Here is a 27,538-nt window from a genome sequence, read left to right as displayed (position 1 = left end):
TCTGCTCGTTGCGATGTGGTTTTCCTTCAAGAAATAACAGCTGACGTTGTCCCGCATCTTACTGCCTATAATGTAATTCTTAATATTGATCCGGAAGCGACCTTTGGTACGGCTATTTTAATCACGCCCGGTTTAGAGTATAAACACGTAGAAATTTTACCGAATGGACGAGGGTTGGCATGTGTTATCTGCGACATATTTTTTGTTAACGTGTATGCCCCTTCTGGAACTGACAATAAACGTCTGAGGGATACTTTTTTCCATCATGATTTATGTCAGCTCTTCCATCGAAACCACCGACGGATCATCTTAGGTGGTGATTTTAATTGTGTCTTGCGTGATGCCGACCAGGAGCCGACGGCGAATAAGTGTCTTGCACTGCAAACTTTAGTTGACACTTTTAAACTTGAGGACACGTGGCTTTGTTTTAGTCCGACTGCTACAGGTTTTACTTATTTTTATCCTACTGGGCATAGTAGATTGGACAGATTTTATATATCGCCGGACCTCGCTGCTCAAATCTTGCAGGCAGAAGTTGCTCCCGTCGCTTTTTCGGATCATTGTGGTTATTTGTGTGCTTTTAATGTTCCGTCTGTTCGCCCAGAACGTACGCGATCCTACTGGAAATTCAATGTTAGTGTTTTGGATGACGTCAGTCTTGTCGAACAGGTGCATTTGTTGTGGCCCCAACTTCTTCAGAGCCGCCCACAGGCGGGTTCTACTGTCGATTGGTGGCTCCGTCACGCTAAACCGGCTATTCGTACTCTGCTCATTAATTACTGTCGTGACAAGGCCCATTGGGAAGTGATGACGGTCGCTTTCTATCGCGATTGTTTACAGGATTTAATTACTCGGGTTACCGACCGCCCTGAACTCCTTCCCACGTTACGGAAAATTAAGACGAAGATTTTAAACCATCTGCATCGGAAGGCACAGGGCTCTGTTGTCCGTAGCAGGCCTTTCGATCCCACTTTGGAGGAACCGCTTTCATTGTATCATTTACGACGGGCCCGTCTGCGGCGTGAAAAACTTTTATTCACCGACTGGATAACGCGTGACGGTCTTAGGACTTCAGATTGCCGGGTGATTCAGGACGAAATTTACGATCACTACTCTAATCTCTTTCAATCTCAACCTTTGAATGAAGCCTCCTTGCAGATGTTTTTACACGACCTGCCTTCTATTTTAACGCGTCAGGATAGACTTCTTTTAAATGAGCGTTTTACAGCTGCTGATGTTTCTGCCGCCGTTAAGGCTAGCCCGAAGGGAAAGGCCCCTGGCCATGACGGCATTCCTGTGGAATTTTATATGAAATTTTCCGGTCTTTTAACTGATACTTTTGTTGCCATGGTGAATGAAATACATAATGGTCTCGATGTGCCGGAAGAATTTTTAGAGGGTCTCGTCGTCCTCATCCCGAAAACCACTGGCATCCCAAGTGCGGTGACTTTACGGCCGATCACACTCTTAAACGCCGATTATAAAATCATAGCACGCTGCTTTTCCCACCGTTTGCGGCCGGCGTTGAAGACCGTCATTAGTCCTTCTCAATCGTGTGCCGTACCTGGACGGAATATTTATGACGCTGTACTCGCGTATCGTGAGTGTATCGCTTCTGCCTCGTCACGCCGTGGCGGCCGGGCTGCGATACTTTCCATTGATTTTCATAACGCGTTTGATAGAATTAGTCACGAGTACTTGCGGCGGGTCATGTCTAAGTTTGGATTTGGTTTAACATTCACGCATGTGATATCTAACCTTCTGAAATCGGCTACATCCAGAATCCTTTTTCATGGCCAGGCCGGTGATGTCCTCAGGATGAACAGATCCGTCCGCCAAGGGTGCCCACTTTCCATGGGATTATTCGTTTTAGCGTTGGATCCTCTGATCCGTAAGATAACAAATGTTTGCCACGGTGTCCCGTTTGGTACGGGTTCGCTTGTCTGTCGGGCGTATGCGGACGACTTGGGTGTTTTTATCCAACGTCCCGATGATATTGATACGCTCCGCCTCATTCTTCACCAATTTGAAACGGCATCGGGTGCGGTTGTGAACCCCCGTAAGTCCATCTTACTGCCGCTTACTGCGACCATGAGGGCTATCCGTCGTGATTGGTATACCGTAAGGTTGCGACATAAGATTCTCGGGATCCAGATGACTGCCAATGTACAACAAATGGCGGTGATAAATTGGCGCGCGGTGTTATATTCTGTACGAGCGGCGACTCAGGCTGCCGCCAAACGAAATTTGTCTTTGCTGGATAGAGCTTCGGTTGTAAATACCCAGGTGTTGGCCAAGGCCTGGTACTTGGCTCAAGTTTTGCCGGTGCCGAAGGAGATTGAACGGGCAATCAAGCATGTTGTTTCTTGGTTGGTCTGGCGAGGCGAAATCTTTAAAGTCGCCTACAATATTTGCACGCTCCCGCCGGACAGGGGCGGCGTCGGTATGGTTGATTTTCCTTCAAAGTGTGCTGCCCTTTTGCTCCACCGAACCAACCGTGTAATAGCCAATGCGGGGCTTAGCCCCACGTCGGTACTCTTCGACCTTTACCGCCCTGCTTCTCTCCGCGCGCCTGTCTCTGTCCAGGCTATCCCGTACAGATTGAATTTCGTTCGCCAGTATTTCCTCCACACTAGCTATCTGATAGGCGACGACCGGCGCAGGGGTAGCGTCAGCGCGATCGCAGAGGCCCTCCGCGGAACTCTGCCGACTAACAAATGGGAGTTGAGGCTGCCGCAATGCGATTGGCGGACGGTGTGGTCCAACATTTCCAGTAAATTGTTGACATCCGATGTTCGGGCCACCTGGTATAAAGTTGTGAATCGCACCGTTGCCACGAATGCGAAACTCCACGCAATCAATCTCCTCCCGAGTGGCCTCTGCGGGCGGTGCGCGGCTGAGGACACGATCGAACACCGTTTTGTGTGCCCCCAGTTTCAAGAGGTATGGGATGCCACCCGTGAGATGTTGGCATTGATCAATCGGACTACCCCGCGTGCCATACAGCCTTTGTATATCCTGGTTCCCGACTGGCGGCCGTATCCTGCCACCAAGAGAAACGCTACCGTGTGGATCGCTGCGCATGCTGCACATGCGATTTTTTCTCTTCGACTCATGGATCGCTTGCAGTTTTTGACGTATCTTTGGGACTACTATGGGCGGGAGAAACGTAACCCGCAGTATGTTTCCAATTATGCCCGATTTTTAGATGTACCTCTACGGACCGCCTTTACCAAATTACATATTTCTCTCCTGCCATGATTATGTACTTTCCATTCCACTGTTCCTTTTGGTGGAATGTGCGGAATGATATCATTGTTCTATTCTTGATGTATGACAGTTAATTTGTCTCACCGGCTCGACTAATCTTCCGCCATTTTGGGAGGTTGTCCTTAGGATTGCCATATTGGTTTTTTTTTTTTCTCTCCTGGATTTGACGATTTGTTCCCTAATTGCTGACTTTTCCTAAATTTTTGTGACTATTGCAGGACTGTCAATTGACTTGTCCCTGAACTGTGAGACGGTGCTTAAAGATATTTTGTGTTGAAACGGTTGCCTCTTGGGCACGGAAATCAAGCTTATCGAGAAGACGAAATATGTTTGCTGCTGCCGGAATTGTGTAGAATTCACCTTTACCGTGCGCCGGACATATTTGGCACGTATAGTGTGCTCGTTCGTGTGTGTTTTTTATTTTTAAATTTTCCTTGAGAGTCTCTTTACTTTTGCTTTTCTCTTGCGGCGGGAGGCCTCCGCTGCTGACTTGTGGTCATTGTCCTTCTAGAATGGTTTTTTATTTGTGTTTCGCGTTTGCGTTCTTCCTTCCTCACGTTATATCCACACCTTCAGCGGATGGTATTCCTTTCTCACATCGTTTTGGACGTGTTTCCGCTGGCCACAATGGACCTTTGTTCTCCTAAAGGATCTCAACAAAAAAAAAAAAAAAAAAAAAAAAAAAAAAAAAAAAAAAAAAAAAAGAAACCAATAAGAAAAATGCTAATCTCACAAAATAAAAAAAAAAAATAAAGAGAGTACAATACACCACCTTTTCCGTTATTCCCTGTTTCTTGGGTTGGGAGGGCGAGGGAGACACTGTGGCCGGGCCTCGGATTGTGACCCCCGCCCACTTTGCCTCCACCGCCACCCTGGCCTGCTCTTACAATGAAGTATATTTAGTTTAAAAAAAAAAAAAAAAAAAAAAAAAAAAAAAAAAAGAAGTTCTCGTCCGATCAAAAAAAAAAAAGTTCTCGTCCGATCAAAAAAAAAAAAAGTTCTCGTCCGATCACCGAAGTTAAGCATCATCGGGCCCGGCTAGTACTTGGATGGGTGACCGCCTGGGAAACCCGGGTGCTGTTGGCTCCCTTCCTTTTTTTTTTTTGTTATGTCGCCAGCCCAATTTTCAAACTAACTTTCTGTTGTGACAAAGATGCTTCCTCAAGCCTTTTAAAAAAAAAAACAAAAAAAAAAGAAAAAAAAAAAAAAAAAGTTCTCGTCCGATCACCGAAGTTAAGCATCATCGGGCCCGGCTAGTACTTGGATGGGTGACCGCCTGGGAAACCCGGGTGCTGTTGGCTCCCTTCCTTTTTTTTTTTTGTTATGTCGCCAGCCCAATTTTCAAACTAACTTTCTGTTGTGACAAAGATGCTTCCTTAAGCCTTTTAAAAAAAAAAAACAAAAAAAAAAGAAAAAAAAAAAAAAAAAAGTTCTCGTCCGATCACCGAAGTTAAGCATCATCGGGCCCGGCTAGTACTTGGATGGGTGACCGCCTGGGAAACCCGGGTGCTGTTGGCTCCCTTCCTGTTTTTTTTTTTTTGTAATGTCGCCAGCCCAATTTTCAAACTACCTTTCTGTTGTGACAAAGATGCTTCCTTAAGCCTTTTAAACTACTGTAATGGTACGAAAATGCAGTAATTAACTCAGTTTGAGGGAGAATGTGCTAACCAAGTTTGCCAAGAAGACTTTGAAAACGACAAAACAGTACGAATCGGCAGGTGATTTCTGAAATACGTCACCGCCTATTGTTGTGTAGGAATGTAGAGTTCCAAATTTGATTTGTAACCACGAATTTATTCCTTAGTCGTCTCGTCTCGTCTCGTCTCGTCCCGCAGACGTTTGTCGTGCTTGCGCTGTCATATGGACCACGACCCGAGCGGCAGCGAGCGGCAGTCGAGCAAAGTCGGGACAAGTCGGGACGGGGACAGGGACAGGGATAGGAATGGTGCGAATGCACTGCAAACTACGCAGACACCTGGTGTGAGATGAGGCGAGGCGAGGCGAGGCGAGGCGAGGAAGGCCACATCGCTACCAGTGGGCCCTCCAGCACGACACTGCCACACCCCGCACAGGCCCTCCGCTGAACACCAGGGACAAGATGCGTCCTCCGCTAGTGTCGAAGGCTACACGCGCCCAGCGAATGACAGGGGGTGCAACGAGCAGCAGTGCGTCTCACACACGCGGCGGTGCGCCCGCCAATTCGGCCGTCACTCTGCTGGGACGCCGGGCGCGCCTCCCCGCGCCGTCCTCGAGGAACTGGCGGTTGCGGAAGGAAGCGCTTTCGTCAAATGCGGCCGAAAACTAACATTTTGTGTGTTGGGAGAAAAGCCGAACGCGAATTCTGCCGTGCTGCTACATTAGATGAGCGCCAACGTCCATACCATGATGAATACACCGGTTCTCGTCCGATCACCGAAGTTAAGCATCATCGGGCCCGGCTAGTACTTGGATGGGTGACCGCCTGGGAAACGCGGGTGCTGTTGGCTCCCTTCCTGTTTTTTTTTTTTTGTAATGTCGCCAGCCCAATTTTCAAACTACCTTTCTGTTGTGACAAAGATGCTTCCTTAAGCCTTTTAAACTACTGTAATGGTACGAAAATGCAGTAATTAACTCAGTTTGAGGGAGAATGTGCTAACCAAGTTTGCCAAGAAGACTTTGAAAACGACAAAACAGTACGAATCGGCAGGTGATTTCTGAAATACGTCACCGCCTATTGTTGTGTAGGAGTGTAGAGTTCCAAATTTGATTTGTAACCACGAATTTATTCCTTAGTCGTCTCGTCTCGTCTCGTCTCGTCTCGTCCCGCAGACGTTTGTCGTGCTTGCGCTGTCATATGGACCACGACCCGAGCGGCAGCGAGCGGCAGTCAAGCAAAGTCGGGACAAGTCGGGACGGGGACAGGGACAGGGATAGGAATGGTGCGAATGCACTGCAAACTACGCAGACACCTGGTGTGAGAAGAGGCGAGGCGAGGCGAGGCGAGGCGAGGCGAGGAAGGCCACATCGCTACCAGTGGGCCCTCCAGCACGACACTGCCACACCCCGCACAGGCCCTCCGCTGAACACCAGGGACAAGATGCGTCCTCCGCTAGTGTCGAAGGCTGAACGCGCCCAGCGAATGACAGGGGGTGCAACGAGCAGCAGTGCGTCTCACACACGCGGCGGTGCGCCCACCAATTCGGCCGTCACTCTGCTGGGACGCCGGGCGCGCCTCCCCGCGCCGTCCTCGAGGAACTGGCGGTTGCGGAAGGAAGCGCTTTCGTCAAATGCGGCCGAAAACTAACATTTTGTGTGTTGGGAGAAAAGCCGAACGCGAATTCTGCCGTGCTCCTACATTAGATGAGCGCCAACGGCCATACCATGATGAATACACCGGTTCTCGTCCGATCACCGAAGTTAAGCATCATCGGGCCCGGCTAGTACTTGGATGGGTGACCGCCTGGGAAACCCGGGTGCTGTTGGCTCCCTTCCTGTTTTTTTTTTTTTGTAATGTCGCCAGCCCAATTTTCAAACTACCTTTCTGTTGTGACAAAGATGCTTCCTTAAGCCTTTTAAACTACTGTAATGGTACGAAAATGCAGTAATTAACTCAGTTTGAGGGAGAATGTGCTAACCAAGTTTGCCAAGAAGACTTTGAAAACGACAAAACAGTACGAATCGGCAGGTGATTTCTGAAATACGTCACCGCCTATTGTTGTGTAGGAATGTAGAGTTCCAAATTTGATTTGTAACCACGAATTTATTCCTTAGTCGTCTCGTCTCGTCTCGTCTCGTCCCGCAGACGTTTGTCGTGCTTGCGCTGTCATATGGACCACGATCCGAGCGGCAGCGAGCGGCAGTCAAGCAAAGTCGGGACAAGTCGGGACGGGGACAGGGACAGGGATAGGAATGGTGCGAATGCACTGCAAACTACGCAAACACCTGGTGTGAGAAGAGGCGAGGCGAGGCGAGGCGAGGCGAGGCGAGGAAGGCCACATCGCTACCAGTGGGCCCTCCAGCACGACACTGCCACACCCCGCACAGGCCCTCCGCTGAACACCAGGGACAAGATGCGTCCTCCGCTAGTGTCGAAGGCTACACGCGCCCAGCGAATGACAGGGGGTGCAACGAGCAGCAGTGCGTCTCACACACGCGGCGGTGCGCCCGCCAATTCGGCCGTCACTCTGCTGGGACGCCGGGCGCGCCTCCCCGCGCCGTCCTCGAGGAACTGGCGGTTGCGGAAGGAAGCGCTTTCGTCAAATGCGGCCGAAAACTAACATTTTGTGTGTTGGGAGAAAAGCCGAACGCGAATTCTGCCGTGCTCCTACATTAGATGAGCGCCAACGGCCATACCATGATGAATACACCGGTTCTCGTCCGATCACCGAAGTTAAGCATCATCGGGCCCGGCTAGTACTTGGATGGGTGACCGCCTGGGAAACCCGGGTGCTGTTGGCTCCCTTCCTGTTTTTTTTGTTTTTGTGATGTCGCCAGCCCAATTTTCAAACTACCTTTCTGTTGTGACAAAGATGCTTCCTTAAGCCTTTTAAACTACTGTAATGGTACGAAAATGCAGTAATTAACTCAGTTTGAGGGAGAATGTGCTAACCAAGTTTGCCAAGATGACTTTGAAAACGACAAAACAGTACGAATCGGCAGGTGATTTCTGAAATACGTCACCGCCTATTGTTGTGTAGGAGTGTAGAGTTCCAAATTTGATTTGTAACCACGAATTTATTCCTTAGTCGTCTCGTCTCGTCTCGTCTCGTCTCGTCCCGCAGACGTTTGTCGTGCTTGCGCTGTTATATGGACCACGACCCGAGCGGCAGCGAGCGGCAGTCGAGCAAAGTCGGGACAAGTCGGGACGGGGACAGGGACAGGGATAGGAATGGTGCGAATGCACTGCAAACTACGCAGACACCTGGTGTGAGGCGAGGCGAGGCGAGGCGAGGAAGCCCACATCGCTACCAGTGGCGCCCTCCAGCACGACACTGCCACACCCCGCACAGGCCCTCCGCTGAACACCAGGGACAAGATGCGTCCTCCGCTAGTGTCGAAGGCTGCACGCGCCCAGCCGGACGTGTGTTAGGCTCGTGCCTGCTGACACCTTCGTGTGCTGCAGGCGGTGTCTTCGTCGCGTGTTTGGTGCTGCGCCTCGCAGCGTTCTCTCTTCTCTACTAGTTCCTGTAAGTTTATTGACGCTTTATTATGAATCGTGCTAACTCCGTACAGTGTGTTTTTGATAGGAACGCGGCTAGACCGTCGCCTTTTGATGTACACGAATGGGTATTTTCCGAATTGCGTATTCCCGAATCTGATTTGATCGGTATCCAGCTTGACTTTATTCAAAACTCTGTATTTTTGAAACTTCCGACCGCGGATTTTGTAGACAAGCTTGTTACCGAAAGTGGTGGAGTTAAGAAGTTTAAGCACGTGGACGGTGCTTTGTCTGATGTTTTGATTCTGCCGGCAGGCTTCGGCATTCGAAATGTGAAAGTTTATAATGTTCCGTTCGAATGCCCAAATGAGGCCATTGCTCGTAAACTCGGAGAATTTGGCACCGTGCTTAGTGTGGAGAATGATGTGTGGCCTGCAGGATTTAGGTACCGGGTTCTGAGTGGTGTTCGGACGGTCCGTGTAGATTTGAAGAAACATATACCGTCGTATTTGCTCATTGCTGGCACGCGCGCTTTCCTCAGCTATAGTGGGCAGCCGCAGACGTGCTCCGTGTGTGGCAAAACAGATCATTTGCGACAAACCTGCACTTTACGCAGGCCGGCTCAGCTGCCGCGCGAAGCTGCTGATACCTCCACGTATGCGGGCGCGTTGGTTGGACCCCCCTCGATCACCCCGCCCGACCGACCGGTTTCTGCCGCTCCTGCAGCTGAGGCTCCTGTGTCTGACAATGTGACTCCGCCCACAGTTGTCGTTCCCCCGGTTGTGTCAGAACAAAGTTTACCTGCCGATCACACCCCTCGCGAGGTCCGTATTGCTGATTTGCCAGCCGTCAGTGTTTCGGACGTGCCCGTTCCGGAGACTTCTGAAATGTTGGTCGCGTCACCACGGCCGATTTCAGTCCCCGCCCCGCCGACAGACAAGCGGAAATTGCCGTCACAGCCGGGCCCGTCCACCGCCGGCGAGGCGGATGCTAGCGGTGCCGAAAGTGAGGTGTCCCAAGCTTCCACTCAGTCCGCCCCTGCCGATCCAAAACCGAAGCGTAAAAGGTCAAAGAAGCGTTCGAAAACGGCGCCCACTGAGGGCGTCGACGTCACCTTCGACCAGGCGGTTGAGGGACTGACGGATACTTTGGTCCAAGAGCGTCGCGACGCACCTTTCGTACACGGTCCACCTGTGTCGGTGCCCACCGCCCCCGCTTCCCGGCCCGTTCCGGACGCCGCACCTGCTCCTTCGGACACCATGCAGTGGTCTGATGATGTGGAGGAGGATCACTTTTTCTAGTTCCGCTTAAGTTACAGAGTCCACCCTGACGCGTGCATTCCACCAGTTACGCGTCCTCACCCTTAATATCAATCACATCCGAAGTGACCGTAAAGTTCACGCCCTCTTACACTTTTTGCAATCTGCTCGTTGCGATGTGGTTTTCCTTCAAGAAATAACAGCTGACGTTGTCCCGCATCTTACTGCCTATAATGTAATTCTTAATATTGATCCGGAAGCGACCTTTGGTACGGCTATTTTAATCACGCCCGGTTTAGAGTATAAACACGTAGAAATTTTACCGAATGGACGAGGGTTGGCATGTGTTATCTGCGACATATTTTTTGTTAACGTGTATGCCCCCTCTGGAACTGACAATAAACGTCTGAGGGATACTTTTTTCCATCATGATTTATGTCAGCTCTTCCATCGAAACCACCGACGGATCATCTTAGGTGGTGATTTTAATTGTGTCTTGCGTGATGCCGACCAGGAGCCGACGGCGAATAAGTGTCTTGCACTGCAAACTTTAGTTGACACTTTTAAACTTGAGGACACGTGGCTTTGTTTTAGTCCGACTGCTACAGGTTTTACTTATTTTTATCCTACTGGGCATAGTAGATTGGACAGATTTTATATATCGCCGGACCTCGCTGCTCAAATCTTGCAGGCAGAAGTTGCTCCCGTCGCTTTTTCGGATCATTGTGGTTATTTGTGTGCTTTTAATGTTCCGTCTGTTCGCCCAGAACGTTCGCGATCCTACTGGAAATTCAATGTTAGTGTTTTGGATGACGTCAGTCTTGTCGAACAGGTGCATTTGTTGTGGCACCAACTTCTTCAGAGCCGCCCACAGGCGGGTTCTACTGTCGATTGGTGGCTCCGTCACGCTAAACCGGCTATTCGTACTCTGCTCATTAATTACTGTCGTGACAAGGCCCATTGGGAAGTGATGACGGTCGCTTTCTATCGCGATTGTTTACAGGATTTAATTACTCGGGTTACCGACCGCCCTGAACTCCTTCCCACGTTACGGAAAATTAAGACGAAGATTTTAAACCATCTGCATCGGAAGGCACAGGGCTCTGTTGTCCGTAGCAGGCCTTTCGATCCCACTTTGGGGGAACCGCTTTCATTGTATCATTTACGACGGGCCCGTCTGCGGCGTGAAAAACTTTTATTCACCGACTGGATAACGCGTGACGGTCTTAGGACTTCAGATTGCCGGGTGATTCAGGACGAAATTTACGATCACTACTCTAATCTCTTTCAATCTCAACCTTTGAATGAAGCCTCCTTGCAGATGTTTTTACACGACCTGCCTTCTATTTTAACGCGTCAGGATAGACTTCTTTTAAATGAGCGTTTTACAGCTGCTGATGTTTCTGCCGCCGTTAAGGCTAGCCCGAAGGGAAAGGCCCCTGGCCATGACGGCATTCCTGTGGAATTTTATGTGAAATTTTCCGGTCTTTTAACTGATACTTTTGTTGCCATGGTGAATGAAATACATAATGGTCTCGATGTGCCGGAAGAATTTTTAGAGGGTCTCGTCGTCCTCATCCCGAAAACCACTGGCATCCCAAGTGCGGTGACTTTACGGCCGATCACACTCTTAAACGCCGATTATAAAATCATAGCACGCTGCTTTTCCCACCGTTTGCGGCCGGCGTTGAAGACCGTCATTAGTCCTTCTCAATCGTGTGCCGTACCTGGACGGAATATTTATGACGCTGTACTCGCGTATCGTGAGTGTATCGCTTCTGCCTCGTCACGCCGTGGCGGCCGGGCTGCGATACTTTCCATTGATTTTCATAACGCGTTTGATAGAATTAGTCACGAGTACTTGCGGCGGGTCATGTCTAAGTTTGGATTTGGTTTAACATTCACGCATGTGATATCTAACCTTCTGAAATCGGCTACATCCAGAATCCTTTTTCATGGCCAGGCCGGTGATGTCCTCAGGATGAACAGATCCGTCCGCCAAGGGTGCCCACTTTCCATGGGATTATTCGTTTTAGCGTTGGATCCTCTGATCCGTAAGATAACAAATGTTTGCCACGGTGTCCCGTTTGGTACGGGTTCGCTTGTCTGTCGGGCGTATGCGGACGACTTGGGTGTTTTTATCCAACGTCCCGATGATATTGATACGCTCCGCCTCATTCTTCACCAATTTGAAACGGCATCGGGTGCGGTTGTGAACCCCCGTAAGTCCATCTTACTGCCGCTTACTGCGACCATGAGGGCTGTCCGTCGTGATTGGTATACCGTAAGGTTGCGACATAAGATTCTCGGGATCCAGATGACTGCCAATGTACAACAAATGGCGGTGATAAATTGGCGCGCGGTGTTATATTCTGTACGAGCGGCGACTCAGGCTGCCGCCAAACGAAATTTGTCTTTGCTGGATAGAGCTTCGGTTGTAAATACCCAGGTGTTGGCCAAGGCCTGGTACTTGGCTCAAGTTTTGCCGGTGCCGAAGGAGATTGAACGGGCAATCAAGCATGCTGTTTCTTGGTTGGTCTGGCGAGGCGAAATCTTTAAAGTCGCCTACAATATTTGCACGCTCCCGCCGGACAGGGGCGGCGTCGGTATGGTTGATTTTCCTTCAAAGTGTGCTGCCCTTTTGCTCCACCGAACCAACCGTGTAATAGCCAATGCGGGGCTTAGCCCCACGTCGGTACTCTTCGACCTTTACCGCCCTGCTTCTCTCCGCGCGCCTGTCTCTGTCCAGGCTATCCCGTACAGATTGAATTTCGTTCGCCAGTATTTCCTCCACACTAGCTATCTGATAGGCGACGACCGGCGCAGGGGTAGCGTCAGCGCGATCGCAGAGGCCCTCCGCGGAACTCTGCCGACTAACAAATGGGAGTTGAGGCTGCCGCAATGCGATTGGCGGACGGTGTGGTCCAACATTTCCAGTAAATTGTTGACATCCGATGTTCGGGCCACCTGGTATAAAGTTGTGAATCGCACCGTTGCCACGAATGCGAAACTCCACGCAATCAATCTCCTCCCGAGTGGCCTCTGCGGGCGGTGCGCGGCTGAGGACACGATCGAACACCGTTTTGTGTGCCCCCAGTTTCAAGAGGTATGGGATGCCACCCGTGAGATGTTGGCATTGATCAATCGGACTACCCCGCGTGCCATACAGCCTTTGTATATCCTGGTTCCCGACTGGCGGCCGTATCCTGCCACCAAGAGAAACGCTACCGTGTGGATCGCTGCGCATGCTGCACATGCGATTTTTTCTCTTCGACTCATGGATCGCTTGCAGTTTTTGACGTATCTTTGGGACTACTATGGGCGGGAGAAACGTAACCCGCAGTATGTTTCCAATTATGCCCGATTTTTAGATGTACCTCTACGGACCGCCTTTACCAAATTACATATTTCTCTCCTGCCATGATTATGTACTTTCCATTCCACTGTTCCTTTTGGTGGAATGTGCGGAATGATATCATTGTTCTATTCTTGATGTATGACAGTTAATTTGTCTCACCGGCTCGACAAATCTTCCGCCATTTTGGGAGGTTGTCCTTAGGATTGCCATATTGGTTTTTTTTTTTTTTTTTTTTTTTTTTTTTTTCTCTCCTGGATTTGACGATTTGTTCCCTAATTGCTGACTTTTCCTAAATTTTTGTGACTATTGCAGGACTGTCAATTGCCTTGTCCCTGAACTGTGAGACGGTGCTTAAAGATATTTTGTGTTGAAACGGTTGCCTCTTGGGCACGGAAATCCAGCTTATCGAGAAGACGAAATATGTTTGCTGCTGCCGGAATTGTGTAGAATTCACCTTTACCGTGCGCCGGACATATTTGGCACGTATAGTGTGCTCGTTCGTGTGTGTTTTTTATTTTTAAATTTTCTTTGAGAGTCTCTTTACTTTTGCTTTTCTCTTGCGGCGGGAGGCCTCCGCTGCTGACTTGTGGTCATTGTCCTTCTAGAATGGTTTTTTATTTGTGTTTCGCGTTTGCGTTCTTCCTTCCTCACGTTATATCCACACCTTCAGCGGATGGTATTCCTTTCTCACATCGTTTTGGACATGTTTCCGCTGGCCACAATGGACCTTTGTTCTCCTAAAGGATCTCAACAAAAAAAAAAAAAAAAAAAAAATAATAAATAAATAAAAAAAAAATAAAGAAAAAAAAAAGAAACCAATAAGAAAAATGCTGATCTCACACAAAAAAAAAAAAAAAAATAAAGAGAGTACAATACACCACCTTTTCCGTTATTCCCTGTTTCTTGGGTTGGGAGGGCGAGGGAGACACTGTGGCCGGGCCTCGGATTGCGACCCCCGCCCACTCTGCCTCCACCGCCACCCTGGCCTGCTCTTACAATGAAGTATATTTAGTTGAAAAAAAAAAATACTCTCAAAAAAAAAAAAAAAAAAAAAGTTCTCGTCCGATCACCGAAGTTAAGAATCATCGAAAAAAAAAAAAAAAAAAAAAAAGTTCTCGTCCGATCACCGAAGTTAAGAATCATCGAAAAAAAAAAAAAAAAAAAAAAAAAGTTCTCGTCCGATCACCGAAGTTAAGCATCATCGGGCCCGGCTAGTACTTGGATGGGTGACCGCCTGGGAAACCCGGGTGCTGTTGGCTCCCTTCCTGTTTTTTTTTTTTTTGTAATGTCGCCAGCCCAATTTTCAAACTACCTTTCTGTTGTGACAAAGATGCTTCCTTAAGCCTTTTAAACTACTGTAATGGTACGAAAATGCAGTAATTAACTCAGTTTGAGGGAGAATGTGCTAACCAAGTTTGCCAAGAAGACTTTGAAAACGACAAAACAGTACGAATCGGCAGGTGATTTCTGAAATACGTCACCGCCTATTGTTGTGTAGGAGTGTAGAGTTCCAAATTTGATTTGTAACCACGAATTTATTCCTTAGTCGTCTCGTCTCGTCTCGTCTCGTCTCGTCCCGCAGACGTTTGTCGTGCTTGCGCTGTCATATGGACTACGACCCAAGCGGCAGCGAGCGGGAGTCGAGCAAAGTCGGGACAAGTCGGGACAGGGATAGGAATGGTGCGAATGCACTGCAAACTACGCAGACACCTGGTGTGAGAAGAGGCGAGGCGAGGCGAGGCGAGGCGAGGCGAGGAAGCCCACATCGCTACCAGTGGGCCCTCCAGCACGACACTGCCACACCCCGCACAGGCCCTCCGCTGAACACCAGGGACAAGATGCGTCCTCCGCTAGTGTCGAAGGCTACACGCGCCCAGCGAATGACAGGGGGTGCAACGAGCAGCAGTGCGTCTCACACACGCGGCGGTGCGCCCGCCAATTCGGCCGTCGCTCTGCTGGGACGCCGGGCGCGCCTCCCCGCGCCGTCCTCGAGGAACTGGCGGTTGCGGAAGGAAGCGCTATCGTCAAATGCGGCCGAATACTAACATTTTGTGTGTTGGGAGAAAAGCCGAACGCGAATTCTGCCGTGCTCCTACATTAGTTGAGCGCGAACGGCCATACCATGATGAATACACCGGTTCTCGTCCGATCACCGAAGTTAAGCATCATCGGGCCCGGCTAGTACTTGGATGGGTGACCGCCTGGGAAACCCGGGTGCTGTAGGCTTCCTTCCTTTTTTTTTTTTGTTATGTCGCCAGCCCAATTTTCAAACTAACTTTCTGTTGTGACAAAGATGCTTCCTTAAGCCTTTTAAACTACTGTAATGGTACGTAAATGCAGTAAGTAACTCAGTTTGAGGGAGAATGTGCTAACCAAGTTTGCCAAGAAGACTTTGAAAACGACAAAACAGTACGAATCGGCAGGTGATTTCTGAAATACGTCACCGCCTATTGTTGTGTAGGAGTGTAGAGTTCCAAATTTGATTTGTAACCACGAATTTATTCCTTAGTCGTCTCGTCTCGTCTCGTCTCGTCTCGTCCCGCAGACGTTTGTCGTGCTTGCGCTGTCATATGGACCACGGCCCGAGCGGCAGCGAGCGGCAGTCGAGCAAAGTCGGGACAAGTCGGGACGGGGACAGGGACAGGGATAGGAATGGTGCGAATGCACTGCAAACTACGCAGACACCTGGTGTGAGGCGAGGCGAGGCGAGGAAGCCCACATCGCTACCAGTGGCGCCCTCCAGCACGACACTGCCACACCCCGCACAGGCCCTCCGCTGAACACCAGGGACAAGATGCGTCCTCCGCTAGTGTCGAAGGCTGCACGCGGAGAGCGAATGACAGGGGGTGCAACGAGCAGCAGTGCGTCTCACACACGCGGCGGTGCGCCCGCCAATTCGGCCGTCGCTCTGCTGGGAGGCCGGGCGCGCCTCCCCGCGCCGTCCTCGAGGAACTGGCGGTTGCGGAAGGAAGCGATTTCGTCAAATGCGGCCGAAAACTAACATTTTGTGTGTGTGAGAAAAGCCGAACGCGAATTCTGCCGTGCTCCTACATTAGATGAGCGCCAACGGCCATACCATGATGAATACACCGGTTCTCGTCCGATCACCGAAGTTAAGCATCATCGGGCCCGGCTAGTACTTGGATGGGTGACCGCCTGGGAAACCCGGGTGCTGTTGGCTCCCTTCCTTTTTTTTTTTGTTATGTCGCCAGCCCAATTTTCAAACTAACTTTCTGTTGTGACAAAGATGCTTCCTTAAGCCTTTTAAACTACTGTAATGGTACGAAAATGCAGTAATTAACTCAGTTTGAGGGAGAATGTGCTAACCAAGTTTGCCAAGAAGACTTTGAAAACGACAAAACAGTACGAATCGGCAGGTGATTTCTGAAATACGTCACCGCCTATTGTTGTGTAGGAGTGTAGAGTTCCAAATTTGATTTGTAACCACGAATTTATTCCTTAGTCGTCTCATCTCGTCTCGTCTCGTCTCGTCCCGCAGACGTTTGTCGTGCTTGCGCTGTCATATGGACCACGACCCGAGCGGCAGTCGAGCAAAGTCGGGACAAGTCGGGACGGGGACAGGGACAGGGATAGGAATGGTGCGAATGCACTGCAAACTACGCAGACACCTGGTGTGAGGCGAGGCGAGGCGAGGAAGCCCACATCGCTACCAGTGGCGCCCTCCAGCACGACACTGCCACACCCCGCACAGGCCCTCCGCTGAACACCAGGGACAAGATGCGTCCTCCGCTAGTGTCGAAGGCTGCACGCGCCCAGCGAATGACAGGGGGTGCAACGAGCAGCAGTGCGTCTCACACACGCGGCGGTGCGCCCGCCAATTCGGCCGTCGCTCTGCTGGGACGCCGGGCGCGCCTCCCCGCGCCGTCCTCGAGGAACTGGCGGTTGCGGAAGGAAGCGCTTTCGTCAAATGCGGCCGAAAACTAACATTTTGTGTGTTGGGAGAAAAGCCGAACGCGAATTCTGCCGTGCTGCTACATTAGATGAGCGCAAACGGCCATACCATGATGAATACACCGGTTCTCGTCCGATCACCGAAGTTAAGCATCATCGGGCCCGGCTAGTACTTGGATGGGTGACCGCCTGGGAAACCCGGGTGCTGTTGGCTCCCTTCCTTTTTTTTTTTTGTTATGTCGCCAGCCCAATTTTCAAACTAACTTTCTGTTGTGACAAAGATGCTTCCTTAAGCCTTTTAAACTACTGTAATGGTACGAAAATGCAGTAATTAACTCAGTTTGAGGGAGAATGTGCTAACCAAGTTTGCCAAGAAGACTTTGAAAACGACAAAACAGTACGAATCGGCAGGTGATTTCTGAAATACGTCACCGCCTATTGTTGTGTAGGAGTGTAGAGTTCCAAATTTGATTTGTAACCACGAATTTATTCCTTAGTCGTCTCGTCTCGTCTCGTCTCGTCTCGTCTCGTCCCGCAGACGTTTGTCGTGCTTGCGCTGTCATATGGACCACGACCCGAGCGGCAGCGAGCGGCAGTCGAGCAAAGTCGGGACAAGTCGGGACGGGGACAGGGACAGGGATAGGAATGGTGCGAATGCACTGCAAACTACGCAGACACCTGGTGTGAGGCGAGGCGAGGCGAGGCGAGGAAGCCCACATCGCTACCAGTGGCACCCTCCAGCACGACACTGCCACACCCCGCACAGGCCCTCCGCTGAACACCAGGGACAAGATGCGTCCTCCGCTAGTGTCGAAGGCTGCACGCGCCCAGCGAATGACAGGGGGTGCAACGAGCAGCAGTGCGTCTCACACACGCGGCGGTGCGCCCGCCAATTCGGCCGTCGCTCTGCTGGGACGCCGGGCGCGCCTCCCCGCGCCGTCCTCAAGGAACTGGCGGTTGCGGAAGGAAGCGCTATCGTCAAATGCGGCCGAAAACTAACATTTTGTGTGTTGGGGAAAAGCCGAACGCGAATTCTGCCGTGCTCCTACATTAGATGAGCGCCAACGGCCATACCATGATGAATACACCGGTTCTCGTCCGATCACCGAAGTTAAGCATCATCGGGCCCGGCTAGTACTTGGATGGGTGACCGCCTGGCAACACCTCGGTGCCGAGCGAGCAGTGTTTTCCTTGTGCGACTTGGCCGGCGGCGCCTCGCGTGTCGTCTGCTTACTTTGCCACGTGGCTTTCTTTCTACTGAACTGTAAGTAATGGATATTCTTTACGATGATAGTGAAGAGCGACAGAACAATGTTCAGTGTGAATTCGAACGTTCCGTCGAGAAACCCTCGGCTTTTGAGATTCATCGTTGGTTAATTGAGGATTTGTTGTTGTCTACTAATGACGTACTCGGTATTCAGTTCGATACGTTCTTAAATTCTGTGTTCTTAAAACTCAAATCTTCCGATCTGTGTGATGCTGTAGTTTCTGTTAATGACGGTGTTCGCAAATTTCGACACCTTAACGGAAATATTAGTAATGTCACTGTGTCTCACGCTGGTTTTGGTCTTCGACATATACGGATATTTAACCTTCCGTTTGAAATACGTAATGACACTATTTCTCGTCACTTGCGGCCATATGGCACTGTTTTATCTGTCGTGAAGGAGAAATGGTCGTCTGCGTATATATTTCAAGTCGAGAACGGTGTGCGCAGTGTTAAGATGGTGGTTAGGCAGCATATTCCGTCTTTTATTTTGGTCAACGGTCACCGTGCGTTTGTCACGTACAGTGGCCAGCCACAAACTTGCTCCTTTTGTAATGGTGTCGGACATTATAGGCAGGATTGTCCGAAGCGAAAACGGCCTGTTCAGCTACCACTTGAGGCCGATTTGCAAGGAGTTAGTTTTGCTTCCGTCGCCGCAACGGTCTTGGGTTCCGCCCCCCCCCGCGTCCGCGCGGCGTGCGGCAGATGTTAATCTTGCTGCCGCCGCGGAAGCGATGGATGTGTCTGCTGATCATAGTGTCTCTGCTGTTGCCACTACCGGCCAGGACTCTTTGTCCACGGTTTCGGAAAACGTGCCTGTTGTTGTTCAACCGGTTGTGGGTGCTGTTGTGTCGGAGACAGTCTCTGACTCCGTGCCGCAGTCGGTAACCGATGTTGTTTCGCGCCCTAATTCGGACTCTGTTGCCCCCACTGTGTCGCAGGCGGAGCCCTCTCCTTCTGTACCTGCACCCGTCGTTGCACTTTCTGACGTTTCTGAGCCTCTTCCTGTTGCGGAATCGAGCGATGTTTTTGTGGAACCAAAACCGCAGCGGGATGAAGCTCGTTCTCGCAGTTCCAGTAGGCAACGCTTCCGCAGTGCCAGTAGCTCCCCTTCCTACGACAGAGGTTTAGCGCGAGGTGACCGTAGTCCGTCCCCAGTAGGGCGCCCCCCCGCCTCTTCTTGGGCGTCGCAACGCCGCGCCGGGCGGCGCGACCTCGACGTGGAGCTACGGCCGCCTCAGGCTGCCGGCTCCGGGCGTCAGCCGCCGCGCAAACAACAACAACAGCAGCAGCGTGCCTCCTCTCGCCACGCACAGTCAGCTGATCTGAGTGTTGCAGCGCAGCAACGTGACGTTGCTGTTCGCCATCTACGGACTGTGTTAAGTCAACCCGCCTCTGTAGATGTGCCTGTTTTAGCGCCAGACACGGTTTCGGCTGTGACTGCGGCATCTCTGTCGACTAAACGGAAGGCAGAGGATGTACACCGTCGTCGCGCTGGTCCTTCTATTCACGACCGCGTGTCGGTGCCTTCTTCCGACGTGGAGATGTCCGTTAAGGATTCTGTGTCGGTCGCTTCTGGCGTGACGGCTACTGCCACCCTGCCGCCCCTCTCCCCCTTCGAGCCTTCGGAGTGGGCGAAGGATGTTGTGGAGGGTGGGGAGACGTAGTGTGTGTCCTGTGTGCCCCCTCCCCTGTCGCGCACCTGCACATCCCGTGTTTTATGTGTGTTTTACTTTTGTGTGTGTCTTTTAATTGTGTGAGTCTATGACTTACGATTTTAGCCAGTGGAATGTTGTCACCATTAATCTTAACAAATTGAGTCACCCGTGTAAGATACTGGCTTTTAAGAACTTTTTACGTGATCACCACTGCCATGTTGTGTTTTTACAAGAGGTGACGCGTGATGCCCTTGTCTTTTTACACGATTTTAGTGACTTCACTGTTATTGACAATGTTTTACCGGATCACAGTACAGGAACTGCCATTTTAGTACGTTCTGACCTCGCTATTTCAAATGTTGCTATTTTACCTAATGGTCGTGCCGTTAGTTGCACTATACTGGGCGTTGTATTTGTTAACGTCTATGCTCCGTCTGGGAACGATAAGCCGGCGAGGGCTGTTTTTTATGGGCAGGAATTGTGTGCGCTGTTACACCGGAATGTGGATGCTTTAGTTGTAGGCGGCGATTTTAATTGCGTTTTAGATGTTGTTGATCAGGTGCCTCGTCCTAACATTTGTCGCGAGCTCGGCGACTTGGTTCGCAGTTTTCAGCTCGTTGATACGTGGCGTGTTTTAAACCCTGATGTTACGCATTTTACTCATTTTTATCCCACGGGGCACAGCCGCCTGGACAGAATTTACGTTTCTGCCCCGCTTTCTGCCCGTATTTGCCGCACGGAAATGTTTCCCGTGCTGTTTTCTGATCATTCCGGTTACCTTTGTCAGCTTTTATTGCCTAGATTTTGTGTTCCCAGGCGAAAGAATTTGTGGAAATTTAATTGTGCATTATTGAACGACGACCATTTTGTGACGTGTTTTACCAATCTGTGGCAGAAATTGCTCGGGACCAAGCGAGGTGACTGTAGTGTGCTGGAGTGGTGGGTCGGGGAGGCCAAGCCGGTGATCAGGCGGTTTTTAATGGATTTTAGCCGCGAGGCGGCTCGGTGGCGTCGCGCTACCGCCCGCTTCCATCAGGCGTGTTTACAAGACCTCGCGCTGCGCGTGACGTCACAGCCTGCCTTGCTGCCCGCTTTTAAGCAGTTCCAGCGTAAGCTTCTCGCTGATTTGCGTGCTGTTAGTGGCGGTGTCGTCGTCCGCAGCCAGCCTGCGGGGGTTGTGGATGGCGAACCATTGTCGCTTTATCATCTGCATAGGGAACGCAGGCGGCGCGCCCGTCTGCACATCGGTACCTGGAAACAGTGCGACGGTAGACGGACTACTGTCCAGTCCGACATTGAGCGGGATGTTTTTACTCATTTTAGTTCCCTTTTCCGTGCGCTGGATGTTGATTGTAATGCGTTGCGGGATTTTTTACACGTCATACCTCATGTTTTAACTCGTACGGATAGGACGCTTTTAAATGCTGCTTATGTACCTGACGACCTGTACGATGCTATCCGACGAAGCCCTAAAAGTAAATCGCCTGGTCCCGACGGCATTCCTGCTGAATTTTATCTGAAATTTTATGATCTTTTTCGTGATGTTTTTGTGGCTCTTTTAAATGAAATACGGGATGGTGCTGTTATCCCTGCTGCGTTTGAGGAGGGGGTAGTGACATTGGTTCCCAAATCGACTGCGACGCCCTGCATTGACGCTGTTCGGCCGATCACTTTACTGAACGCCGATTTTAAGATTGTAACGCGATGCGTGGCTCAACGCCTTAAAGTTGTTTTACCGTCGGTCCTCAGTGATAGTCAATCATGTGCGGTGCAGGGTCGAAACATTTTTGATGCCGTCCTCGCCTATCGCGACTGTATCGGTTTTGTTAAAAGTGCGAGACTGCCGACAGCTGCCATCTTCTTAATTGATTTCAAAAATGCTTTCGACCGCATTAGCCATGTGTACCTCCGCCAGGTTCTTGTGCGGATGGGCTTCGGTTTTAAGTTTACGACTGTGGTAAAGCATCTTTTACAAAATGCGACGTCACGTGTTAGTGTCAATGGCCACTTGACGCCAGCTTTCCGTGTTGGGCGCTCGGTGCGGCAGGGGTGTCCCCTTTCAATGGCCCTTTTTTCTGTAGCTTTAGATCCGTTGCTGCGAATTATCGGCCGCGACTGCCGTGGCATTCAGATAGGGACGCACCGCCTCATTTGCAAGGCGTACGCCGACGATCTTGGCGTTTTTCTTGGCCATTCTGATGACGTTGACACTCTATATGGTGCACTGCAACGCTTTGAAAAAGCTACAGGTGCCATTGTCAACCCAACTAAGACTGTTTGTTTGCCTCTTACACCCCGCGCACGGTCCATACAGCGGAGCTGGTTTTGTGTCCGCGAACAGCACAAAGTCCTGGGCGTGCTTTTTTCTTCTCATCCACAACGGATGGAGGCGCTCAATTGGCGGTCTACGCTCCATAAGGTGCGCGCCGTTGCCAAGATCTATGCGGCTCGCACGTTGGCGCTTCGTGACAAGGTGGCCTTGATCAATACTAACATTCTGGCCAGGGTGTGGTACCTCGCACAGGTCCTTCCACTGCCTCGGCAGTTGGAACGTGCCCTCAAGCAGGCGGTGTATTGGTTTTTATGGCGAGGTGACATTTTTAAAGTCTCGTATGACACCTGTACTCTAAGCCCGACAGATGGTGGTTTGGGTTTAGTAGATCTTCGCGCGAAGTGCTCTGCTCTCCTTTGGAAACGGACCACCGTTGTTATGGAGAGGGCCCCGAACGGTACCACTGCGGCGGTCTTCAGTATGTATCGTCCTCTATCAGTGGAGGCGCCGGTGAATGTCTCGCACATTCCCTTTTTTCTTAACTATGTGCGTCGCTACTATATGGACAACAGCTACCTCGCGCTATGTGACGTTCCCAGTCTTCGAGTCTGCGACGTCGTTTCTGCTTTCCGTGGATCACCTGTGCGTTGTAAGTGGGAGTATCGGCTACCGTGGTATAATTGGGTCGCGGTATGGAAAAATCTTGCCAGCCATGTTCTTCCTCCCTCTGTACACGCCGTGTGGTACAAGGTTGTGCATCGTACCTTCCCTACCAATTCGAAGCTCCATTCCATCAACCTCATCTCGTCTGGAGCTTGCGACTTGTGTGATGCGGAAGATACACTTGAACACCGTTTTGTGTGTGGACATTTTTGCAGTGTTTGGGATGCCGCCAGAGATATGATTCGCCTAATCACTCGAGTGGATACGCGTTCAGTCTTGCCGACCGACGCCTTAATTCCTCAATGCGTCGCCTACCCGAATACAAAGAAGAATGCTACGGTGTGGCTCCTGGGTCATACCGTTTTTGCAATGTTTCACCTGAAATTGACTACTGAATTGGACTTTCTTACCTATTTATGGACTCAGCATGAACAAACTGAAGCTTTGCCTGGCTTTCGTGCTACTTTTGCAAATTTTTTGAAGGTTGCACTTGCTCATGCCTTTTCCCGGATGTCGGTGGATGCTTAACATGTTTATGACGGTTTGGTATACTATTCTATTTTGACCGCTCAAGCTGTGTTTTTCACGGAACGAACACTTATGGAAATACGTGTACTCAGAGGAACTCTTTTTTTTTTTCTTATCTGTGTCTTTTTTTTATTTCCGGTACAGTTTACCTTTTTCTTGATTCTGATTTTTTATGCTGTGGACATCGGCACTTTTATTTACAAGCACTGGTTTTCTCCTGTAGGTCTCCCATGTGGCGGCAGTGATATTTTCAATTTTCACTAGTGTTACCACGCAGTGACTTTCATTTTTTTGTTTTTTCCTTTTCGTTTCACTTGTCCACCTGATGGACTTTACCCCTCAGTTTTACTGGTGTGGAATTTTCCCGGTAATAGTGACACTAAGGAAGTGGTTTTATTTCTACTGGATTTTGTTTCCCTGGCGGAGTCATTGTCTCCATGCAGAAGATTGCTGGATTATGGTTTTTTTTCCTCTTGCCGCTTTTTCCCGACGGACGTCGACCGTTTTAAGGACACCAACGGGGGATACTGACTTTCTTTTCGTCCGTTCGTCGTGGGACATGGAGTCAACAGCACCTTTATAGCTCATGAAGCTCGCCAATAGAAGGCATTTTGTGGAGAGCGACACGGCCGGGCTATAAGGGGAGATGGGAGGATATAAAAAAAAAAAAAAAAAAAAAAAGGTGCTGTTGGCTCCCTTCCTGTTTTTTTTTTTGTAATGTCGCCAGCCCAATTTTCAAACTACCTTTCTGTTGTGACAAAGATGCTTCCTTAAGCCTTTTAAACTACTGTAATGGTACGAAAATGCAGTAATTAACTCAGTTTGAGGGAGAATGTGCTAACCAAGTTTGCCAAGAAGACTTTGAAAACGACAAAACAGTACGAATCGGCAGGTGATTTCTGAAATACGTCACCGCCTATTGTTGTGTAGGAGTGTAGAGTTCCAAATTTGATTTGTAACCACGAATTTATTCCTTAGTCGTCTCGTCTCGTCTCGTCTCGTCTCGTCCCGCAGACGTTTGTCGTGCTTGCGCTGTCATATGGACCACGACCCGAGCGGCAGCGAGCGGCAGTCGAGCAAAGTCGGGACAAGTCGGGACGGGGACAGGGACAGGGATAGGAATGGTGTGAATGCACTGCAAACTACGCAGACACCTGGTGTGAGAAGAGGCGAGGCGAGGCGAGGCGAGGCGAGGCGAGGAAGCCCACATCGCTACCAGTGGGCCCTCCAGCACGACACTGCCACACCCCGCACAGGCCCTCCGCTGAACACCAGGGACAAGATGCGTCCTCCGCTAGTGTCGAAGGCTACACGCGCCCAGCGAATGACAGGGGGTGCAACGAGCAGCAGTGCGTCTCACACACGCGGCGGTGCGCCCGCCAATTCGGCCGTCACTCTGCTGGGACGCCGGGCGCGCCTCCCCGCGCCGTCCTCGAGGAACTGGCGGTTGCGGAAGGAAGCGCTTTCGTCAAATGCGGCCGAAAACTAACATTTTGTGTGTTGGGAGAAAAGCCGAACGCGAATTCTGCCGTGCTGCTACATTAGATGATCGCCAACGGCCATACCATGATGAATACACCGGTTCTCGTCCGATCACCGAAGTTAAGCATCATCGGGCCCGGCTAGTACTTGGATGGGTGACCGCCTGGGAAACCCGGGTGCTGTTGGCTCCCTTCCTGTTTTTTTTTTTTTTGTAATGTCGCCAGCCCAATTTTCAAACTACCTTTCTGTTGTGACAAAGATGCTTCCTTAAGCCTTTTAAACTACTGTAATGGTACGAAAATGCAGTAATTAACTCAGTTTGAGGGAGAATGTGCTAACCAAGTTTGCCAAGAAGACTTTGAAAACGACAAAACAGTACGAATCGGCAGGTGATTTCTGAAATACGTCACCGCCTATTGTTGTGTAGGAGTGTAGAGTTCCAAATTTGATTTGTAACCACGAATTTATTCCTTAGTCGTCTCGTCTCGTCTCGTCTCGTCTCGTCCCGCAGACGTTTGTCGTGCTTGCGCTGTCATATGGACTACGACCCGAGCGGCAGCGAGCGGCAGTCGAGCAAAGTCGGGACAAGTCGGGACGGGGACAGGGACAGGGATAGGAATGGTGCGAATGCACTGCAAACTACGCAGACACCTGGTGTGAGAAGAGGCGAGGCGAGGCGAGGCGAGGCGAGGCGAGGAAGCCCACATCGCTACCAGTGGGCCCTCCAGCACGACACTGCCACACCCCGCACAGGCCCTCCGCTGAACACCAGGGACAAGATGCGTCCTCCGCTAGTGTCGAAGGCTACACGCGCCCAGCGAATGACAGGGGGTGCAACGAGCAGCAGTGCGTCTCACACACGCGGCGGTGCGCCCGCCAATTCGGCCGTCACTCTGCTGGGACGCCGGGCGCGCCTCCCCGCGCCGTCCTCGAGGAACTGGCGGTTGCGGAAGGAAGCGCTTTCGTCAAATGCGGCCGAAAACTAACATTTTGTGTGTTGGGAGAAAAGCCGAACGCGAATTCTGCCGTGCTGCTACATTAGATGAGCGCCAACGGCCATACCATGATGAATACACCGGTTCTCGTCCGATCACTGAAGTTAAGCATCATCGGGCCCGGCTAGTACTTGGATGGGTGACCGCCTGGGAAACCCGGGTGCTGTTGGCTCCCTTCCTGTTTTTTTTTTTTTTTGTAATGTCGCCAGCCCAATTTTCAAACTACCTTTCTGTTGTGACAAAGATGCTTCCTTAAGCCTTTTAAACTACTGTAATGGTACGAAAATGCAGTAATTAACTCAGTTTGAGGGAGAATGTGCTAACCAAGTTTGCCAAGAAGACTTTGAAAACGACAAAACAGTACGAATCGGCAGGTGATTTCTGAAATACGTCACCGCCTATTGTTGTGTAGGAGTGTAGAGTTCCAAATTTGATTTGTAACCACGAATTTATTCCTTAGTCGTCTCGTCTCGTCTCGTCTCGTCTCGTCCCGCAGACGTTTGTCGTGCTTGCGCTGTCATATGGACTACGACCCGAGCGGCAGCGAGCGGCAGTCGAGCAAAGTCGGGACAAGTCGGGACGGGGACAGGGACAGGGATAGGAATGGTGCGAATGCACTGCAAACTACGCAGACACCTGGTGTGAGAAGAGGCGAGGCGAGGCGAGGCGAGGCGAGGCGAGGAAGCCCACATCGCTACCAGTGGGCCCTCCAGCACGACACTGCCACACCCCGCACAGGCCCTCCGCTGAACACCAGGGACAAGATGCGTCCTCCGCTAGTGTCGAAGGCTACACGCGCCCAGCGAATGACAGGGGGTGCAACGAGCAGCAGTGCGTCTCACACACGCGGCGGTGCGCCCGCCAATTCGGCCGTCACTCTGCTGGGACGCCGGGCGCGCCTCCCCGCGCCGTCCTCGAGGAACTGGCGGTTGCGGAAGGAAGCGCTTTCGTCAAATGCGGCCGAAAACTAACATTTTGTGTGTTGGGAGAAAAGCCGAACGCGAATTCTGCCGTGCTGCTACATTAGATGAGCGCCAACGGCCATACCATGATAAATACACCGGTTCTCGTCCGATCACCGAAGTTAAGCATCATCGGGCCCGGCTAGTACTTGGATGGGTGACCGCCTGGGAAACCCGGGTGCTGTTGGCTCCCTTCCTGTTTTTTTTTTTTTTTTGTAATGTCGCCAGCCCAATTTTCAAACTACCTTTCTGTTGTGACAAAGATGCTTCCTTAAGCCTTTTAAACTACTGTAATGGTACGAAAATGCAGTAATTAACTCAGTTTGAGGGAGAATGTGCTAACCAAGTTTGCCAAGAAGACTTTGAAAACGACAAAACAGTACGAATCGGCAGGTGATTTCTGAAATACGTCACCGCCTATTGTTGTGTAGGAGTGTAGAGTTCCAAATTTGATTTGTAACCACGAATTTATTCCTTAGTCGTCTCGTCTCGTCTCGTCTCGTCTCGTCCCGCAGACGTTTGTCGTGCTTGCGCTGTCATATGGACTACGACCCGAGCGGCAGCGAGCGGCAGTCGAGCAAAGTCGGGACAAGTCGGGACGGGGACAGGGACAGGGATAGGAATGGTGCGAATGCACTGCAAACTACGCAGACACCTGGTGTGAGAAGAGGCGAGGCGAGGCGAGGCGAGGCGAGGCGAGGAAGCCCACATCGCTACCAGTGGGCCCTCCAGCACGACACTGCCACACCCCGCACAGGCCCTCCGCTGAACACCA

The 27,538-nt window shown here is 50.8% G+C and overlaps 2 protein-coding genes, 9 non-coding genes and 1 pseudogene across 11 annotated transcripts; all 12 read left to right on the top strand.

The window, feature by feature from the left end:
* Window positions 1–5,637: 5,637 nt before the first annotated feature.
* LOC126155128 (5S ribosomal RNA) lies at window positions 5,638–5,756 on the top strand. Its single transcript, XR_007532640.1, has one exon. It is a non-coding gene; the product is annotated as a 5S ribosomal RNA (ribosomal RNA).
* An 859-nt stretch (window positions 5,757–6,615) lies between these two features.
* On the top strand, window positions 6,616–6,734 carry LOC126155600 (5S ribosomal RNA). Its single transcript, XR_007533051.1, has one exon. It is a non-coding gene; the product is annotated as a 5S ribosomal RNA (ribosomal RNA).
* Window positions 6,735–7,588: 854 nt separating this feature from the next.
* LOC126155599 (5S ribosomal RNA) lies at window positions 7,589–7,707 on the top strand. The gene has a single exon (XR_007533050.1). It is a non-coding gene; the product is annotated as a 5S ribosomal RNA (ribosomal RNA).
* A 577-nt stretch (window positions 7,708–8,284) lies between these two features.
* Window positions 8,285–9,708, top strand: LOC126154639 (uncharacterized). Its single transcript, XM_049916171.1, has 3 exons — window positions 8,285–8,333; window positions 8,723–8,852; window positions 9,024–9,708. Exons 1-3 carry the CDS (start codon window positions 8,285–8,287, stop codon window positions 9,706–9,708), a joined length of 864 nt encoding a protein of 287 aa, XP_049772128.1.
* Window positions 9,709–15,131: 5,423 nt separating this feature from the next.
* Window positions 15,132–15,250, top strand: LOC126154969 (5S ribosomal RNA). The gene has a single exon (XR_007532492.1). It is a non-coding gene; the product is annotated as a 5S ribosomal RNA (ribosomal RNA).
* An 836-nt stretch (window positions 15,251–16,086) lies between these two features.
* On the top strand, window positions 16,087–16,205 carry LOC126155597 (5S ribosomal RNA). The gene has a single exon (XR_007533048.1). It is a non-coding gene; the product is annotated as a 5S ribosomal RNA (ribosomal RNA).
* Window positions 16,206–17,031: 826 nt separating this feature from the next.
* On the top strand, window positions 17,032–17,150 carry LOC126154675 (5S ribosomal RNA). The gene has a single exon (XR_007532218.1). It is a non-coding gene; the product is annotated as a 5S ribosomal RNA (ribosomal RNA).
* Window positions 17,151–17,996: 846 nt separating this feature from the next.
* On the top strand, window positions 17,997–18,114 carry LOC126155409 (5S ribosomal RNA; annotated as a pseudogene).
* An 823-nt stretch (window positions 18,115–18,937) lies between these two features.
* Window positions 18,938–19,870, top strand: LOC126154638 (uncharacterized). Its single transcript, XM_049916170.1, has one exon. It carries the CDS (start codon window positions 18,938–18,940, stop codon window positions 19,868–19,870), a length of 933 nt encoding a protein of 310 aa, XP_049772127.1.
* A 5,005-nt stretch (window positions 19,871–24,875) lies between these two features.
* LOC126155596 (5S ribosomal RNA) lies at window positions 24,876–24,994 on the top strand. Its single transcript, XR_007533047.1, has one exon. It is a non-coding gene; the product is annotated as a 5S ribosomal RNA (ribosomal RNA).
* Window positions 24,995–25,854: 860 nt separating this feature from the next.
* LOC126155850 (5S ribosomal RNA) lies at window positions 25,855–25,973 on the top strand. Its single transcript, XR_007533285.1, has one exon. It is a non-coding gene; the product is annotated as a 5S ribosomal RNA (ribosomal RNA).
* An 861-nt stretch (window positions 25,974–26,834) lies between these two features.
* On the top strand, window positions 26,835–26,953 carry LOC126154734 (5S ribosomal RNA). The gene has a single exon (XR_007532273.1). It is a non-coding gene; the product is annotated as a 5S ribosomal RNA (ribosomal RNA).
* Window positions 26,954–27,538: the final 585 nt, after the last annotated feature.

Source organism: Schistocerca cancellata, unplaced genomic scaffold, assembly GCF_023864275.1.
Source record: "Schistocerca cancellata isolate TAMUIC-IGC-003103 unplaced genomic scaffold, iqSchCanc2.1 HiC_scaffold_1100, whole genome shotgun sequence".
Lineage (NCBI taxonomy): Eukaryota > Metazoa > Arthropoda > Insecta > Orthoptera > Acrididae > Schistocerca > Schistocerca cancellata.
The sequence above is the reverse complement of the archived record's forward strand: the minus strand, read 5'-3'. Positions and strand labels throughout refer to the sequence as shown.